Source organism: Lepidochelys kempii, chromosome 11 (genome assembly GCF_965140265.1).
Source record: "Lepidochelys kempii isolate rLepKem1 chromosome 11, rLepKem1.hap2, whole genome shotgun sequence".
NCBI classification, from domain to species: Eukaryota; Metazoa; Chordata; order Testudines; family Cheloniidae; genus Lepidochelys; species Lepidochelys kempii.
Genome location: NC_133266.1, coordinates 16,682,039 through 16,699,189, shown reverse-complemented (window position 1 = coordinate 16,699,189; position 17,151 = coordinate 16,682,039). Strand labels below are relative to the sequence as shown.

Genomic DNA, 17,151 nt, shown 5'->3' with positions numbered 1-17,151 from the left:
TCTTGATGAGACATTCACTAGGAGTGTCTGATGTGAGAAGGCTTGTACAGGTAAAAAAACATCTCGTGCCTTGCCAGGGGCGTACCCCTTACAATCCACAAATCAGGTTTGGGAACCCCTGCTGTAGATACTCATTTAATTGATTTTTACCGCTTGTAGTTATGAAAGCTTCCAACAGTAATTCAAAGTGCATTATAAAATTCTGAAACCTGTCATCCTTGATGTGAAAAGTTAAACATGAGCAACAAGTAGTCTTTAAGTAAAATGAGCTAATTATAAGGTTAAGTCCTGAATGCCCTCCAAAAGCAAGGGTAAAATGGGCATTCTGCACAGAAGTAATTTATAAAAACTTAAAAGAAAACCGAGTGCTGGTTACTGCTGTTATACTTGTTGTTTTGGGCATTAGTGCATAACCCTACAATTTTCACATTCCTTAGAAAATACTAGCAGTTAACTTTAAAGTGTTAATTAGCTTTTCTAATAATACATATATCTAATATTCCCTTTTTTTGAGTGAACATTGCTAAAAGACTGTCCAACAGTAGGTTTAACTAGCCATAGTCAGACGGGTAATATACAAACTTCCTTGCGCTACTTTTCTAGTGCTGTTCGATCAGCAACACCCATGCTAACCTGGATTTGGACATCTCTTAAGGATAGTTTTTTTTCCTGTCATGACAGATGGAGTGAGTACTCTGATTCTAATAAATAGAGACTAGGAAAAGATAAATCCTCCTTTATGACCTGAATGGAGCTCCAAAACGGAAAGGCCAATATAATTGTACTATATGTACATTTTAAGAATGTTTTATTAAACAATTCTAAGAATACATTGTTCAGCATGTGAAACTTGCTCCTTTGAACAGCACTATTATTCTTATAGGCCAATACTGCTATTCTGTTTTATATATATTTTCTCTTTAAAGCTTAGCTTGGATGTAATTAAATATAACTACATTAAAATAGTGTTGAGTTCAAGACTCAAAGCCAGAAAAAAAAATCACAATGTAACACAGTGAATTTCAACCTATTTGGGCACTACAGCAATTTTGGATACTGTTATTAAGCCTGTGCTTCTCTTGTAGTAGTGTTGTTTTAACGCCTAATAGGTGTGATCATAATGGATGCTTCACTGCTGCTGTGGGTCTTTGGGTCAGTGAGGAGAGAACATAAGGGCTAGACTGAAGGGAACTGGGAAGATGTAAAAATGATTGGAGGTGAGAGAAATGATATAGTCCCAGTAACAGGCCTTTACTTATCATATTAATACCTTCATGTGAACTCAGAGTAGTAATGTAGAATAACACAAACTAGTATAATACAAATAATTTCTGTATTAAACAGTTAACTGGAAATTGAAATTCAAGTTGAAACCTGTGCTATAAAGTAAATCTCTGAGCAATCTGAACTCTCAAGGACACATTGAAGGAGAAGAAATTATAGTACAAGGAAAGAAATGAGGCTGAGTTAGGTATGGGGGGAAAAGCCTCAAAATAGTCTTGGAACCTGTATGAATATAGGGATACAGTTAACTACAGATAGGACACTGTCTGCTCTAATGAGAGCTGTCCATGCAGAGAGGAGTACCATGCTACTCTAAGTTTGAATACATCTGTAAAATAATTTCACATTTGGAGGTAAGAGATCCATGAGACTGAATACCATTCGCTAAATGTATGCAAGGTAGTTACTAAGGAAGCACACAAATTATGTGGTGGTCATTACTTTTTGAATACAGTAGAATCTCAGTTATCAATAAAGCGTGGTTGGGAAACTCATGAGAACTCTCAGCAACTGAATATGGAAGTAAACAGCACAGCTTTAGGTTCAGATTTGTTCTGTAATTTAAATTTGTGTTTAAAAACAAAACTAAACAGACACAACTTTAAGATCTTTTAATGTGCGTGTTATAAAATCCATAAATGCTGGGAATCACACGTTTCTTACAACAAACTTTGGTGTTTGGACAAGTGAGGCTCACCCACTGTCCAAACACCCTTTGGAAATAAAGATGTCTACACATCAAAGAAAAACCCGCATCTGGCCCCTGCTAGCCAACTTGGGCTCATGGGGTTTGGGCTCCAGGCTCAGAAGTATACACAGAAATCAAACAGCCCCACTGCCCCACTGCCTGTATTTGAAATGTCAGATCTATAGAGATGCCTGTATGCTGCTGCATATGTGTTATACTTTTAACTGATTGTTATATAGTCAATGAAACCATCTGACTGTATAGAGAAACTGAGAAAATTTGGATGCACCCTTATTTAAATATTGATAAATAGGTACATAGCCTGCAATGTTTAGGTGTAGTGCATAGTTAGTTTACTAATTTAAACACTTCATCTGTGTTACAGCTAGGTCTTAATTTTACAGTGTGGTTATCATTTGGTCCAATACATCAAAAGTAAGAATATCGTAATTAACTTTTCAGTGGTAGCAAATCGTTTACATGCTTTTAAGCCAAGATGTTTGTTACAGTTTCGCGAACTCAGTAGAATCAGATTATATTTTCAGGCATTTTGATATTTGATATATCTGAAGTTCACCATATTGCAATAATATAAGTGATGTATGGTACACTGAATAACGTTAATGTCCAAAAGACACTATAGGGCTTGAATCTGGGAAGTATGGATGCATAGTTTTCCTCATCTATGTAAAGTAAAAATATTTTAAAATCTGCATATTCCATGTGTGACTCTGAAAAGTTCTGTGTAATTTGTCACTCAGGGGTAGCTTTTTCACGTCCCTAAGGGACGTAACTTATACCACATAAATCGTAGTGTAGACATAGCCCTAAAAACTTGTTTTCTTATTTCATAAAAAATATTCTTATGGAACTGGTGAATGTTGGACAGAGAAGAGCAAACTTACAGTAACTTGCTGCGAAAGGCTGACTCCATTCGTCAACAGTGATAAATATAATTTAAGGAAAAGTTAAAATTTTAAGAAATTGTAGTTTCTCTCTTGATGCTCATAGGAGGGTGGGGTTTAATATTGCACATTCCTTTCATGCACACAGCTATGCGTTTGTAAATATTTCTGTTTTCATGAGGATGTTTTTCCCTGAAGTACATAAATAAGGTTAGGGTTGTGCTTTAAACAGTAAGATATTTTAGAAAAACATTGTCAGTTTCAGGCTTGATTTAAGTGATTCAACTCCATTGGAAGTCTCAGTTTGTGCCTTTAAGACTACTCTTAAGAAAGGTATTTAACCAATATTTCAGTGGCATTAATCATCACATAGTATCTTAGACTCACTATTGATGGGAATATTAATAACATAACCCGTTTGCTTTTTGTTTTGTAGGTATACAAAACTGGGATATGCTGGAAATACAGAACCACAGTTCATCATTCCTTCATGTAAGCATTTGTTTACACATGCACTAAAGTTCATGGTCTGTTTATTTTTAAAATTAGAAAGGTGGCCAGGAATACAGAATCACCATGCACAGGGCTGGAAGTGGAACGTAAGCATTTGTCCCTGGGCTTTAGGTAATTTTCCTGAAAATATAGCCTCAATTTATGCAGAAAGTAAGCTTCATTTAAAAGCAAAACAAAACCTAGCCTTTGAGGTTGAAAGGCTGGTAAAGGAGGCTGACTTTAAAGTAACAGTAGCACAGGTATGGTTCACCTTTCAAGAGACCATGTAAATATTTCAAGTTGTGACCATATATAACTGGAGAAAACCGCCTAATTTACAACTTTCTGGTATGTTTTCATATCTTCAGTTCTTTTGACCTGATGTATTTTCCCCAGACTTTTTCAGTGTTTCCATTAACAGTTTCCCAACTTAAGTTTTGCAAATGGTACTTGTAGAAACTGATTTTTTTTAACTTTCTTTTTTCGTGTAAAATTTACATCTTTATTCCATCCTCTTCATGAAGGGGTTCCCGGTGATTGTTGCCAAACTGGAGTAGAATGTAGAATTCAATTAATTTCCTTTTGGAAGTCCATCTAGAAGGTTAAAAGATTTGGCACTATGTCATTGATCACCTGGGTCAAATCAATCAAGTATCAATTCTTGGTAGAAAAAACTAATCAGCACAAATGAATTTCACTGAATGAGTACCAAATGGAAACAGGATAAGAAGCAGTAGTGCTTAAAAATTATTGTTGCAAAATAAATATTGTGGCTAGTTTGGGCTGTCTTGCTTCTTTGGCAACAAAATACTTGTATGGGAAACTAAGCTTGATGCATTTAATATTTCTTACTGTTCCCCTGATTTACTCCAGTACTATAGATCCATTTCTTTTCTATGTGGGTTTTTAATTTGAACTATCCACCTTTTTTTGTTTTGTTTTTGATCATTTTTGCTTTTTTTATGTTTACTTGATATATCCTCTCCAGTGTACTATCCTCAGTTTTGCTTTTCCCCTTAAACCTTCACTTTCGATGTTGCCTTGTCAGTACTGCCTATTTCACCAAAAACTAGTAACTGCTAGCCAGTTACTTCCCTTTAGAATTTTAATGTTAAGTGTGTTGTGGAAATTGCTATTTCTCAACAGGACATTGAGAACAGTATTTAGGAGCTAATGTTGGATTTACAGAAAATGTTGCTGAACAAATGCCTTTAACTGAATAATCCACTTGTCATTCTTTTTGCATTATAATATTAAAGATAGACTTTTCACTTCAAATATGGACATAAATCTACTTACATGGATTAGAATATTTAAAACTTGTATTTGTATACTCCCAGATATTCAGATGTTTCTTCTATTTATTCTTCATGCATCTCTTCTTCCTTGCTAGTAATTCTAACATGATCATAATGGTCTGCTTTAGACATTAAATACTGGAATGGGAATTACCTAAGAGATAAGCAGGGAAATTATGTAACCAGTCATCAAGAAAAGAGGATAGTGGCACATATATATGTTAAATCTTTGAGGAAATAATGGTTTTTAAATATCCATGAATAAGTTCAGTTATTTGTATATCAAACACAAAAATTACCATACTGTGGAAATAGCTGCAGTCTAAATGGGACTGCTTTTGAAAGTATCCTAGTCTGCAACACTATCATTTGATGAAATTAAATATTTCGTCATCTGTCCTTTAGGCCAAATTATATAATAATTACACTAATTGCATAATAAACTAATCCACCACCCAAAATGGGGTAAAATAGAATCAGTAATCAACATTAGATAAATTTCAGCAGTACATATACATAAAATCATACTGAAATAAGCGAGGCTTTCTTAAAAGCTTCTATATTTTTAGCTTCTTTCACTCCACCTTTGCTATTTTAATTTTTTTTCTTTTGACTTTAAATATTGGCTATTGCTCTCTGATTCTTTAGGGGGGAAAAATGCTTACTATATAACCAGTTTGAGCAGCATTCCTTCCCTCTTGATCAGTTGTTTCTCTTTCCTGATCTCCCACTCTCAAAGAATATTTTTCTCTCCCACTGTTCCTTTATATTGATTTCCTGCTTAATTCTGAATATGCATCTGTACTGCACAAGGAAACTTGCTAGAAAAATTAAGTAAATGTGAAATATTAGGCCAACTGCATTGGCCAAGAAGACTGTTTTGTCCCTGTTGGAGTTCAGTGGTTCATTTTCTTTCTTTGCTGTCTCCCAGCTATTTGTTAATGTCCAGCAAACCTTCTTCTTTCTTGTCTTTAATTTTTACTGTGCGATATATGTTCAAAATATCAAGTAATTGATATCCCTCCAGAGCAAGCACTCCTAGTTTCTTGTGTCCATATCAAAATATTTTTTGTATGAACACAAATTTTAAAGACTCATTCTCTTCTTTTTCCAGTTGTTATATTTAAAACAAATGGCCCCATCAGTTTTTGAGCACAAAAGTCAGTATGACACAAATACATCCTCTTTCTTCTAAAAGCTTTTCAATCTTGTGCTGAACAACCAAAGCCAACTGCTCTCTGATACTGCTGCAGAAGTTCCCATCTTCGAACACCATGGTAACCTAGTTCTTTCACTACTCAGATTTAATTTCCAGTTTGTATTGTCACAATGTGCTGCTTTTGTAAATTGCTTCTTTTTTTATTTTCAAATGTTGCCCAAAATGTAGGCTAGTTTCACATTCAACAAGAAATATGGAGTCATCCTATTTTAGGTTGGAGCAATGGTAAATCACTTTAAGTGGAAAAACTCTGGAGGCTTATAGCAAGTGGTGGTGTCTGTCTCAAAACTGTTTTTAAGATGTCACTGCTGGGCAGCAAGAGCCTTCTTAACCTAAAGTATCAAAGAGCTTTATAATAGAGCTCTTAAAAATGCTTGGCACAACTCTTCCTTTTATGTGTAGCACAAGATTGTCTTGCATCCTCCTATTTGAGTTGGACAAAATTTTCTTCAGAGAGTAAATCTGCCAAAAAATATGCCCCCCCCCCTTTTTTTGGGAAGTAACACTTTTGAAATAAAATGTTTGCTCTTGAAACAAAATTCAAAGCCTTTCATTCAACCTGAAAGATATTTTTTTTATTTTTATTTTTTTATTTGGCAAGAAAAACAATCAATCCGTTTTGGGTCTGAAACAAACTGAATATTTTAGAGATCGCCCCCCCCCTCCCCCCCAGTTCAGCCACAGAACAGAAAATGAATTATTTGCTCAGTTCTACTCCTATTGGGTGCTTTTCTCCCTGTACCCCTTACCATCTATGAGTAAGCTACTATAATTTATAAATGTATAATACCATTCATCTCTTTCTGTCTCACTCTTAGTTTCAGTCTTGGCTCTTCTATGGTTCTTGCTGTCTCTGTTGATAATTGATTTGTCTTCTTTCACTGCTCTGAGGAGCAAAGTAGGATTCAGTAGTAAATGCTTAGGATTTTTATGACGAGCAAGTGCTCAGTTAAGATCCTCTGTTCATTAGCAAAAGTCACTATCCCCAAGTGGTTGGATTAGGATTTTTCACACGTTGCTTCAGCATCCTTCACTATTATTTGTCAATACCTTCACAGGTCTAGGTATTGACCAATAATTGAACACCTTTTGACTTACATATGGAAGTGTATATGACACCTGACTTCAGGAGAGGGTTTAATTTTAAAGGTGATCTGCAGGGTTGAAAAATTTACCAGGCACTCGCTAACCCAACTAGCCAAATCAAGCTGCAAAAGATTGGAGGCGAAGGTCAGGTGCATGGTACCCTTACTGGATCAGGCCAATGATCCATCTACCGAGTATCCTGTTTTTGATATTGGCCAGTACCTCAAGCTTCAGTGTGCAAAACCCCCATAATAAATAAAGAAGGTGCTATAAGGGAAAGTGTCTTCCTAACTTTCATTCTTGTGTTGTGATAGAAGGTAAAGAAGAATACTTGACCGATCTTTTCAATAGTATTCATTATTTTGTATATCTCCCTCATGTCCCCTCTCTAAAAGATAAAGAATCTTAATATTCCTATCTCTCTCTTTGTGGAAATCTTTTCTCCCCAGACTTTAATTGCATTTTTGAATCCCTTCTTGGTCTGTTAATGTCTTGATGATGAGGTGTCTAAAACTAAACTTCGAGTTCAATCAGAACGAAACATCCATTTATATAATGGCATGGTGTTGAAAATATCTTTATCCCATTCTTTATACATTTTTAGTATCTTCTCTGCTTTTTTTTTGAATGTGGGTGCACATTGAACAGATGTTTCCTTTTTTCTCCTGTCTTTCTGGCTGCTGAGTCGTTAGTTGAATGTGGAGGTAAAGTAGTCCATTGCCAGTTGAGGCAAGTCTTCAACAGGTGGAATTAACAGCGAGTTTATTGACTCTGCTAAAATACTAACTTCTTCTTTGAGTAGTATCTCTAGGGGTGCTCCACTTCAGGCGCTCATGCATCTCTTGAGCTCTTGATCAGAGATTTTTCAGTTAGCTGTGTCCATTCGACCTGCGTATGCACCCTTTGCCTCCTCATGCCAGACACCAAAGCTATGTAGGAGTGTGGTGTGAACCACCTTCAGTTCCTTCTCCACTGCCTCAGCCTTAGACTGAGCCCGAGTATGTCCAACTTGAGCATGCCTTGGCTTTCTATATTTCTAATAATTGTATAATAAGAGCCCATGATCAGCTTCGGCAACCATGGCCTTAGCTGCTGCTTCAGTACTGATCTCCTATTTAGTACCGCAGGAGTTCAGATATACTAAGGACCTCTTGATAACAGATTAACCAGAGTCTCTGCTCCTCATGGGTACTGAGGGTCTCTTGGTACCAAGACTCTGATCTCTGGACTACCGTCCTCCAGTACCACAGGATTCTCCAGTGAGGCCGCCGCGCCCCCCCCCGGGCTGCTTATCGGCGACAATTTACCAGACCACTGGTACCGTCTCATAGGGAGGCCAGAGTTGTATAGCCCTCTCCTCCCCAGCCAGCCCCAGACAGGAGGAAATATTTGAGGAGCAGGAGGCTAGGGCAGATAAGGAGGCCACCTCTCAAATTCCTACTTCATCCTCACTTCTGGACAAGATGGTTATGGTTCTGCCACCATCCACAGCTGATGATTTTTTTTCCAGTAATTTCATGATCTCAGAGAGTGACTGACACTTTTCAGATTCCTCTCAGAGGTGTCAAGAATTCACAGCAAAAACTGATGGTTATCCTGCAGTCAGCAACACCCCCAGAATAGTTACCCATCAATGAGGTACTCCTGGATCCAGCTATACTTCCATGGCAGACACCTGACATTATTCTGCCCACATGTAAACAGGAAGATGAAAAGTATTATTGTCTTTTTGTTTTCCCACCTCCCACACCTAATTCTCTGGTGGTGGATGTGGTAAATGAGCAGGGTAGTCAGTATTTCAGTAAGTCTACTCCATATGACACAGACCAGAAAAGGCTGGATATCTTTGGGCCAAGGGCTTATTCTTCAGCATTCCTCCAGTTCAGGATTGTGATTATTTGGCAGTCATGCCCACATATAATTTTGCAAATTATAACCGGTTCACAGCTTTTATTGAGCATCTCCCACAAGATCATAGGGAGCAATTCCAGTCCATCTCAGAAAGGCGGTTGGTGGCCATAACCACTCTTCAAACATCCTTTGATGCTTCATACACTGCTACCAGTTGCATCTTTATGACGGTGGTTATGCACAAGGCATCATGGTCATTTCTTGGGGTTTCCAAGAGAAGTACAGAACACCAGGGAGGAGCTCCTCTTCAACAGTTGCAAGCTGTTCTTATAAACCACAGATGAGTTCTTGAACACTCTAACAAATTCTAGGGCTACTTTTCAATCCCTGGGCACATATACACCTACAAATAAGAAAAGGTTTAGGAGGTCACAGACTACCTAGAGACTGCATCCTGCTCCGTTTTCCAGGTCCCATAGATCCACCAAACGCCCTGGAAAGAGGCGTAAGTTTAAGAAAAAGAGGGCTGCCCAACTGCCTTCCATGACCACCTAGCCATCTTCGAAGCAACATTTTCGTTGGCTTGGTCAAGGATTTGAATCTTCCCGCACTTTTGTATTCACAGCTGCTCCTACTAGCCCACCTCCCTGCACTTTGGAGACTGCCCTGCTTACTTCCAACATGCCTGGAGGTGGGTCACTTCAGATAAATAGGTCAGAGCATTAGGCTACACGATACATTTTATATCACACCCTCCCTTCCTCGTCCCTCAGAAGTCACCTCAAGTGGAGCATCCACAGGGACACCACTCAAAGAAAGTTACTCATTCTGCACAGTAATTGTGGTTCTTTGAGGTGTGTCCCCCTATGCATACTCCACTACCCGCCCTCCTTCCCCTCTGCTTTGGACTGTTCCTTAGGGGTGTTTGGGTAGAGAAGGAACTGAGGACAGCTCACCCACACACCCCTATATTGCATGAGGAGGCATGGGCCAAATGGATGCTAACTGAAAATCTTCAATCAAGGGCTCGAGAGGTGCATGTGCTTCTGAAGTAGAGCACCCAGAGGGACACACATCTTGAAGAACCACAGTTACTGCACAAAGTAAGTAACCTCTCTTTCTGCATTGTATGCTTTGCATTGCACCATGTTCATATTTTGTTTTTCATGACTGTGTTGTATTATTCAATCCTAATAGTGTTTCATTATAGGTGGCCTTTCAAATGGGATTTTTAAGTGTTCTATGCAGACTCATTGTACCTGCACCGAAGCTAGGAATGGTAAACTATTTCCAGGTGGCAATGTTTTAATCCAGAATATAAAGCTTTGAAGTATGACAGAAGTTTCAGGATGTACAATCTACAATGTCATTTGTATATCTGTTGCTTATTAAAGGTATTGCAATCAAGGAATCGGCAAAAGTTGTTGATCAAGCACAAAGGAGGGTTACAAAAGGTGTGGATGATTTAGACTTCTTTATTGGGGACGAAGCAATAGAAAAACCAACTTATGCAACAAAGGTATTAAAGGATAGTTCTTCTTTATGAATTTAATACTTCTAAAAAATCCACTGTAAAATAAATGGTTTCTCATTGATCCTTAACTGTAAAGAACTCTTTATTTTTCCATTTTTAACATGTACTTTTTAAAAGAAAATGATATTCATATGTGATTTAATAGTCAACCAGTTCTGGTAACTTTCAAAACATTTTGTCTTCATTTGGGAAAAAAAGTACGTTAATTTTTTTCTTTGAAGTAACACTGGAGAGTGAAGCACATTTGTTTACTGTCTATCTTCCAGCATAGATGAGTACTTAGAAAGACTTCAGAATTTCAAATTATTAATCATTCTGCGGTAGGAAGAACTTACAGCACAGTGTTCTTACTGTGTAGTTTGTCGCCACTTTCAGTGAATTTTTTTTCCTGCACTTACAATCAATAAGACTTCTTATTTTAAACTTTCCAAATACATACTGATGCATCTGTTTTAACAGTGGCCTATCCGCCATGGTATAGTTGAAGACTGGGACTTGATGGAGAGGTTTATGGAGCAAGTTATCTTTAAATATCTAAGAGCAGAACCAGAAGATCATTACTTTCTTTTGGTGAGTACAAATTACTTCCTGTTTATGAAAGAATATGTAAGAATTTTGTGTTTATTACACAAAGATCCTTTTATGTAAATAAATCTTTAAGCTGCGCCACCTGTGTAGGAAGTTAAAGGTTATGTGCATTGGCTGAAGCCAAGATGGTCTGGCTGCTTCTCTATATGTTGCTGCTTTATTTTTTATGAGCTTTAAAAGCAAAGGAGTGTCTGATCTACAAACTCCTGTTCTTCCTTTTATTTCTATTGCCCCAAACTTTCTCTGTTGCAACAGCTCTCCATTGAAGTGAATAGTGATGTCATGGAAACTACATTTTAGGTAAGTATTTTTCCAGTGATGCAGTAGCAGTCTGTGCGCTGTGTTAATAGCAGTTGTATTAAAACGGAACAATTACTGTATCATTTGTATGCAGTTGCTGAAAGTTTCATTTCAGTTGCCGTTCTTTTTACAGAGCCTGTGGAAACATGGATTGTAAGTCTATTCAGTGGGATTTGTTTTGCAGCTTTGAGTAGTTGACATTTTATGGTTGGATTTGGGGCAAGTTCTGAGCCTTCTTAATTCCTCAACTGTTGCTGAAAGCTTTTTCTTGGATTTTGAGAGTTGAATTTGCTACACAATTTAGTTACAATTAACTTGTCAAGTTGCCCACAACTTCAGTCTTTTTTTACAAGACTCTTTTTTTTTTTTTTTTTTTTTAAAAAGAAATGTCCACATATAGAAGTTAAAAACATAGGACTGGAAAGAAATTTCTGGATCATTAAGTTCAGTCCCCTGCTATCACAGGCCGCTCTGTTATTTCATCCTGTTCATGAATTCATCAACCTCCATTTTAAACCCAGCTAAGCAATTGTTCCCACTCCTCTTAGTAGGAGGCAGTTCCAGAATCTCGTTCCTCTGATGGTTAGAAACTTTCTTCTAATTTTCAGCTTAAATTTTATTCATGACCAATTTATAACTCTTCTTGAAAATTTCCCCTACTTATTTATAAAAAAAAAAAGGTAAAGGCAGAAAATGGCTTTAGTATCACAACCGTAGTTTGTTCCATGAATATAGAGCCTGAATCTGCATCCACTAACCAACCACATTGAATCTCATTGAAATCAGTGGCACTTCAATGAGGGTTGCAGGTTGAAGTCCGTATTCCTCCTCTACTGGAACTGTAGTGTATGCCTACACAAAAGCAACTGGTAGCAACAAATATTATGTTTGTTTGTTTAAATATGCCTCACTCATATAACATTCAGAATGCATACTTTCAAAGAACAAAGAGAACTATAGTTTGTAATAAGTCCAAGTTCACTATAGTAGCACATCATATGTATTCTGTCCCAGTCTCTCTTTAATATAATTCATTCAGATGGTAACAGACGATCTTTTTCAGATATTGCCTTTGAGAAGAAAATAGAACATAATATCTATGTTCAGTTAGATGAATTGCTGAGGAAAAAATAGCCTTTTTGTAATTGGGGGTATCAAAACAGTTGGAATATACAACAGTCCTATTTTTGGATGATAGTGCTATATTCTGTTAATGGATACAATGTTGCAGTGAAATAACCAAGATAAGAGGACACCAATATATCTTGGTAAATTGCGGCAAGAATTAATTTTCACATCACTTTGTGTTCCTGCATTGTCACATAGAGTGGTATATCCCTATGGTGCAGTTTGCATTAGTCTTTCAGCCTTCATGGGAATTGACAGGTTTACTAAATTAAACAGTTTGCTTTTTAAAGCACAGTGTGAGTGCCTGCTATTTGTACTCCGGGTAAATTATTAAGCTCACAACCTGAAAACTTTTCTTGGTGTGTTTTAAAATCTGAATAAATGCAACTATTGGATTTGAATTGATTTTAAAAATCACTTCTGTCATACAGACTGAACCTCCACTAAATACTCCGGAAAATAGGGAATATACTGCTGAGATAATGTTCGAGTCTTTCAACGTTCCAGGGCTGTACATTGCTGTTCAGGTGAGAAGGCAACTGTTAAGTGGAGGGAAGGAAGGATGATTTTTCTCAACTTTAATTTAAATAATCTTTAAACCCAATGAAAAAATTGTGCATAATTCTAGTGGTTGGAAGATGTTTTGGAGTTTGATATTTGGGTCAGAGGTTTTCATGGGGTGACTGGCTCAAATCCAGTCTAGTGGTCAAAAATACGTACTCCAGCTAGCAGCCAAATGATATTATGTAAAATTAACTGGTGGTTTCAACTCAGTTTGTGAAGGCCAGGTTTCACATGAGAAAACACACCATAATAAGTAGCAATAGGCCAAGAACAGAAAGTTGTCTTTCATGTCTAGAGGTAGCCCTTTGGATGGGAGTATCTCTGTTTTGCAGAACTTGCATTGCTGTATTTCTGTGCTGTGCCTGTTCTGTGGCTAGAAAACATTAGGGACAGGAACTATCAATACTTTTTTTTTTTGTTGGTTTTTGTTTTGGGAAAGCTGTTTTATATAGATATTCCACCACTCCACTGTTACTTTCCAATCCATAAATTGTACTAATGCACACAAATTAGTGAATTACACTGAAGATTATTCAGAGAGAGATTTGTAACTTGAGCTTTAGTGAAAAATTTTATTTTTAGAAAGCATTGATGCTGTTTCCTTAGGAATTTTTGTTTTAGGAGCATGATATAGTTTATATTTGTTTAAGGAGATGGAACACAATAGCACTTAAGCAGATTCCCTTTAGAAATCAGTTTCAATTTTGTGATTATGCTTTTTACTACTGGACAAATTCTTTCTTCTATCCTGGTGTATAATCAAATATGCAAATAAATATATAGGTACTAATTTGCCATTGGAGAAATCATACTGACTCACATATAGGTTCATCTAGATTCCTTCACATTTTCTATTAGTTGTTCATCCACGGGTCTAGACCCATCCCCTTCCTCCAAAATATAAAGTGGATGTTCCACTTCTTTCATTCAAGCTTCCTTGGAGAGATGTTTTTCTTAGTACCGTGTCAGGCAGCGACCTTGATATTCAAACATGCATTTACCATTCATTTGTATAAATGTGTAGACCTCTCCAAGTGGCACCTATCATATGGTTATTTTCTGCCAGTAGTGTCCTGCTCTCCAATTCGAACATTTAAAAAAAAAAAAAAAAAAAAAGTCTTTAGTGTGTGAGGAATACAGAGGATGATGTATTTTGTCTCCTAACAGTTTGAAGTTCATTTCCTCCAACGCTTCAGATAGTAGAAATACAATCTGATGTTCCTTGCTTGTGTAAATCACTTAAGTGGAGGTTCGAACAAGAATTGATGTTTAAACTTGCATCCTTCAATGAAATCAGTGGAACTATGCCAGCTTACACCAACAGAGGATCTAGCCTAGTGGTTTTAGGGGTCTACAGACTATGTCTCAGAGGTCTGTGAAAGATGGTTGTTACCATAGAACAGTGGTTTTAATCTGTGGTTCATGGACCCCTTGGGACCACCTCCATTTGAAATTTTTTAGGGGTCCACAAATGAAAAAAGGTGGAAAACCACAGATCTGCCCCTTAGTTTATAAGTGTATTTGCCTATAAAAGGAAACTAACTAAATGCCAAACTCTAATAATTCTAGTACTTTTGTTTAGAATGCAATACATCTTCAATTCCCTTTTCAGTACATGGTAATTTATGCTACATTAGTGTCAAAATACGATGTACTTGTTTTGTTTCCATTGTGCTGTAAGGGAAAAATGAAAAGTGTTCAAATATTGAGGGCTTAGGTTATTTTGCTTCAGTTGTGTTTAAATAGACTTTGCTCACTTTGGCTTTTTTTGTATCTTCATTCAAAGGGTATAAAACATCAGCTGTAGAGGAACCTCAGTATAGGCTTTATGCATCAATGTAAAACTAAGGTTCAAATTCTGCTTTCTCTTTTGCAAGGCTGTCCTTGCCTTAGCTGCATCTTGGACATCAAGACAGGTAGGAGAACGGACATTGACTGGCACAGTTATAGACAGTGGAGATGGTGTTACTCATGTAATTCCTGTGGTAAGTATCAAAATATCAAAGCCGCATAATGTAATGCTATATCACGCATTGTAACCTTGCTGAAGTGAACATTGATATGGGTGGCTTTTGTTGTAGTTAAAACATGACTGTTACTGAATGACCTCTGGCAACTCTCACCTGCAGCCCTCCTATGCTAAGGTGCTGAGAACTGCAGAGCACTCTCGTTTCCTCATTAAAAGTCAGTGTTAGTTCAGTGTCCTCAGAAGCTCACAGAACTTGGCCCTTACTCTGAATCAATTTTGTCATCTGTAAACTAGAACCCTAATATTCATGTACATCAAATGTTCTATATTAAGGTCAGAACTTCCACTTATCCAAACTGTTAAATCAGAAAAATTACAATTCTAGTTATCATACAGCAAAGATCAAACAGGTAGGAAAATTCCTACATGACTCAAATAATAAAGTTGGTTAACAGACTTATAAGATCTTAAAAATAGAACATATAATTATTTTATTTTATAACTAATGTATAATTTTATTAAATGTCAAAGTGTTGTTTTTGCTGTAGGCATGCAATGCAATTTACAGAATTGCACACTGAAAGTTTTATAATTGGAGTATATACTAGTTTTCTTCTCCAGATGAATGGAAATACATCTCTTTTCATAGCTGTCTTTTGAGGAGAAAATGGGTATCTGGTGTTTTGTAGGACCAGTCTTACAAAATAAAGAACTATGTAAATGAGCTTACTAATTGTAAATTAACAGTACGCTCATTTGCTTGATTCATTATATTGGAAAGTTACATTGGTTATGATCTAAATGTGCTTTACAGTTTTTCATCTCAGCTCAGTGAAAAATACTATGTAAAATATTTCAGATTAGACTCTTATTAGAGATGGTGTTTTTCTGCTAAGGCTTATTAGATTACTGAAATTTCAACTCTTGTAATGGTAAGTTAGGTTATTTTTATTATGCTTAATCGGTTTTAAATGGCTATTAAAAGACAGCAGAACTTTCTTAATATTTTAACTTAAATAGATGAACAGGTTGTACGTAATTTTTTTTGGTATCACTTGGACAGTTAGGGGACGATATATTTACAAAGGAGTTTCTTATTTCCAGCATTTTTCAACCTTTAGCATACTAAAGCAAATACCCAGGATGTAGGCTTGGACCAGCCAATTGACTGGTCAGCTGACCATATACTTGACTCTTGTCAAATATTCCGTCAAAATTGCCCTGATGTAGGCAGCAGCTACGTTTTTGGGTGCATGAGGGTGCCATCTGTTAGCCTACTGAACTGTCTTGATCACTCACTTCTGTAATTCTTTCACTTTTCTTTAGAACTTCATTTCATTGTTTCACAATTCTCTGAGTTGAAATAACTTAGTTAAAAGTACTTTTTATGTGTGTAATTAGGCATAAGTATCTATCTTAGGCTAAGCCTATTGGCGACCATAAAGTCTTACTCTTTTTTTTGGTTACTGTTCTAAGAAATTAGTGCTTTAAAGTATTTGACAGTTTTCACATTTATTTGACCAGTCAGTTAACTAATTATTTTTGGACGGGTCAAATGCCCATCTATACTCTAATGTAATGCAATAGATGAAGTACTAAAAATGTAAGTAGATGAAAAGGAATTGATAGATGAAAATGTAGTCTCCGCAATGAGACAGACATACATGTAAATATTCATTTTGATCATTTTTAGTTAAAAATACACATTTTAAGTATGGGTTTGCTACTTACAAAATGTTTTAGCTCATTATTAAAATTTCAGAGATCATGCAGAACTTGAAATAGTTAAGACATTTCAAATATTTTAAATACTGTAAAGAGTACTGCATATGCTGTACAAACAGTATATCTGATAATAGAATAATTTAGTCTTCTGGTTTGATCTTCTTTTTTAAAGGTTGAGGAACCTAATCTCCTGTTAAAACATATGCAATTTACAAGTTAATCCACATGAACACCAATATCCTATCACTTACGATAGAATTAAACACCTGCCTCCCCTATCCTTCTTTATGACAGGTGAGGATAGGGAGGGTGGAATCATAGAAGATTAGGGTTGGAAGAGACCTCAGGAGGACATCTTGTCCAACCCCCTGCTCAAAGCAGGACCAACACCAACTAAATCATTCCAGCCAGGGCTTTGTCAAGTCAGGCCTTAAAAACCTCTAAGGATGGAGATTCTACCACCTCCCTAGGTAACCTATTCCCATGCTTCACCACCCTCCTAGTGAAATAGTGTTTCTTA

General features: G+C 36.6%; 1 protein-coding gene across 3 annotated transcripts in view; it reads left to right on the top strand.

Annotated features, from left to right (window-relative positions):
- Window positions 1-17,151, top strand: part of ACTR3 (actin related protein 3) — a 54,344-nt gene that overhangs the window by 26,528 nt on the left and 10,665 nt on the right. The window contains exons 1-6 of one of the 3 annotated variants that reach the window (XM_073305262.1): window positions 3,323-3,369; window positions 9,848-9,926; window positions 10,218-10,342; window positions 10,817-10,927; window positions 12,805-12,900; window positions 14,815-14,922. In XM_073305262.1, the coding sequence (XP_073161363.1) occupies window positions 10,856-10,927; window positions 12,805-12,900; window positions 14,815-14,922 (276 nt within the window). In that variant the 5' untranslated portion in view covers window positions 3,323-3,369; window positions 9,848-9,926; window positions 10,218-10,342; window positions 10,817-10,855. Of the gene's footprint in view, window positions 1-3,313; window positions 3,370-9,847; window positions 9,927-10,217; window positions 10,343-10,816; window positions 10,928-12,804; window positions 12,901-14,814; window positions 14,923-17,151 lie in introns of those variants that run through there. The other 2 variants (XM_073305260.1, XM_073305261.1) reach the window with 2 other exon arrangements.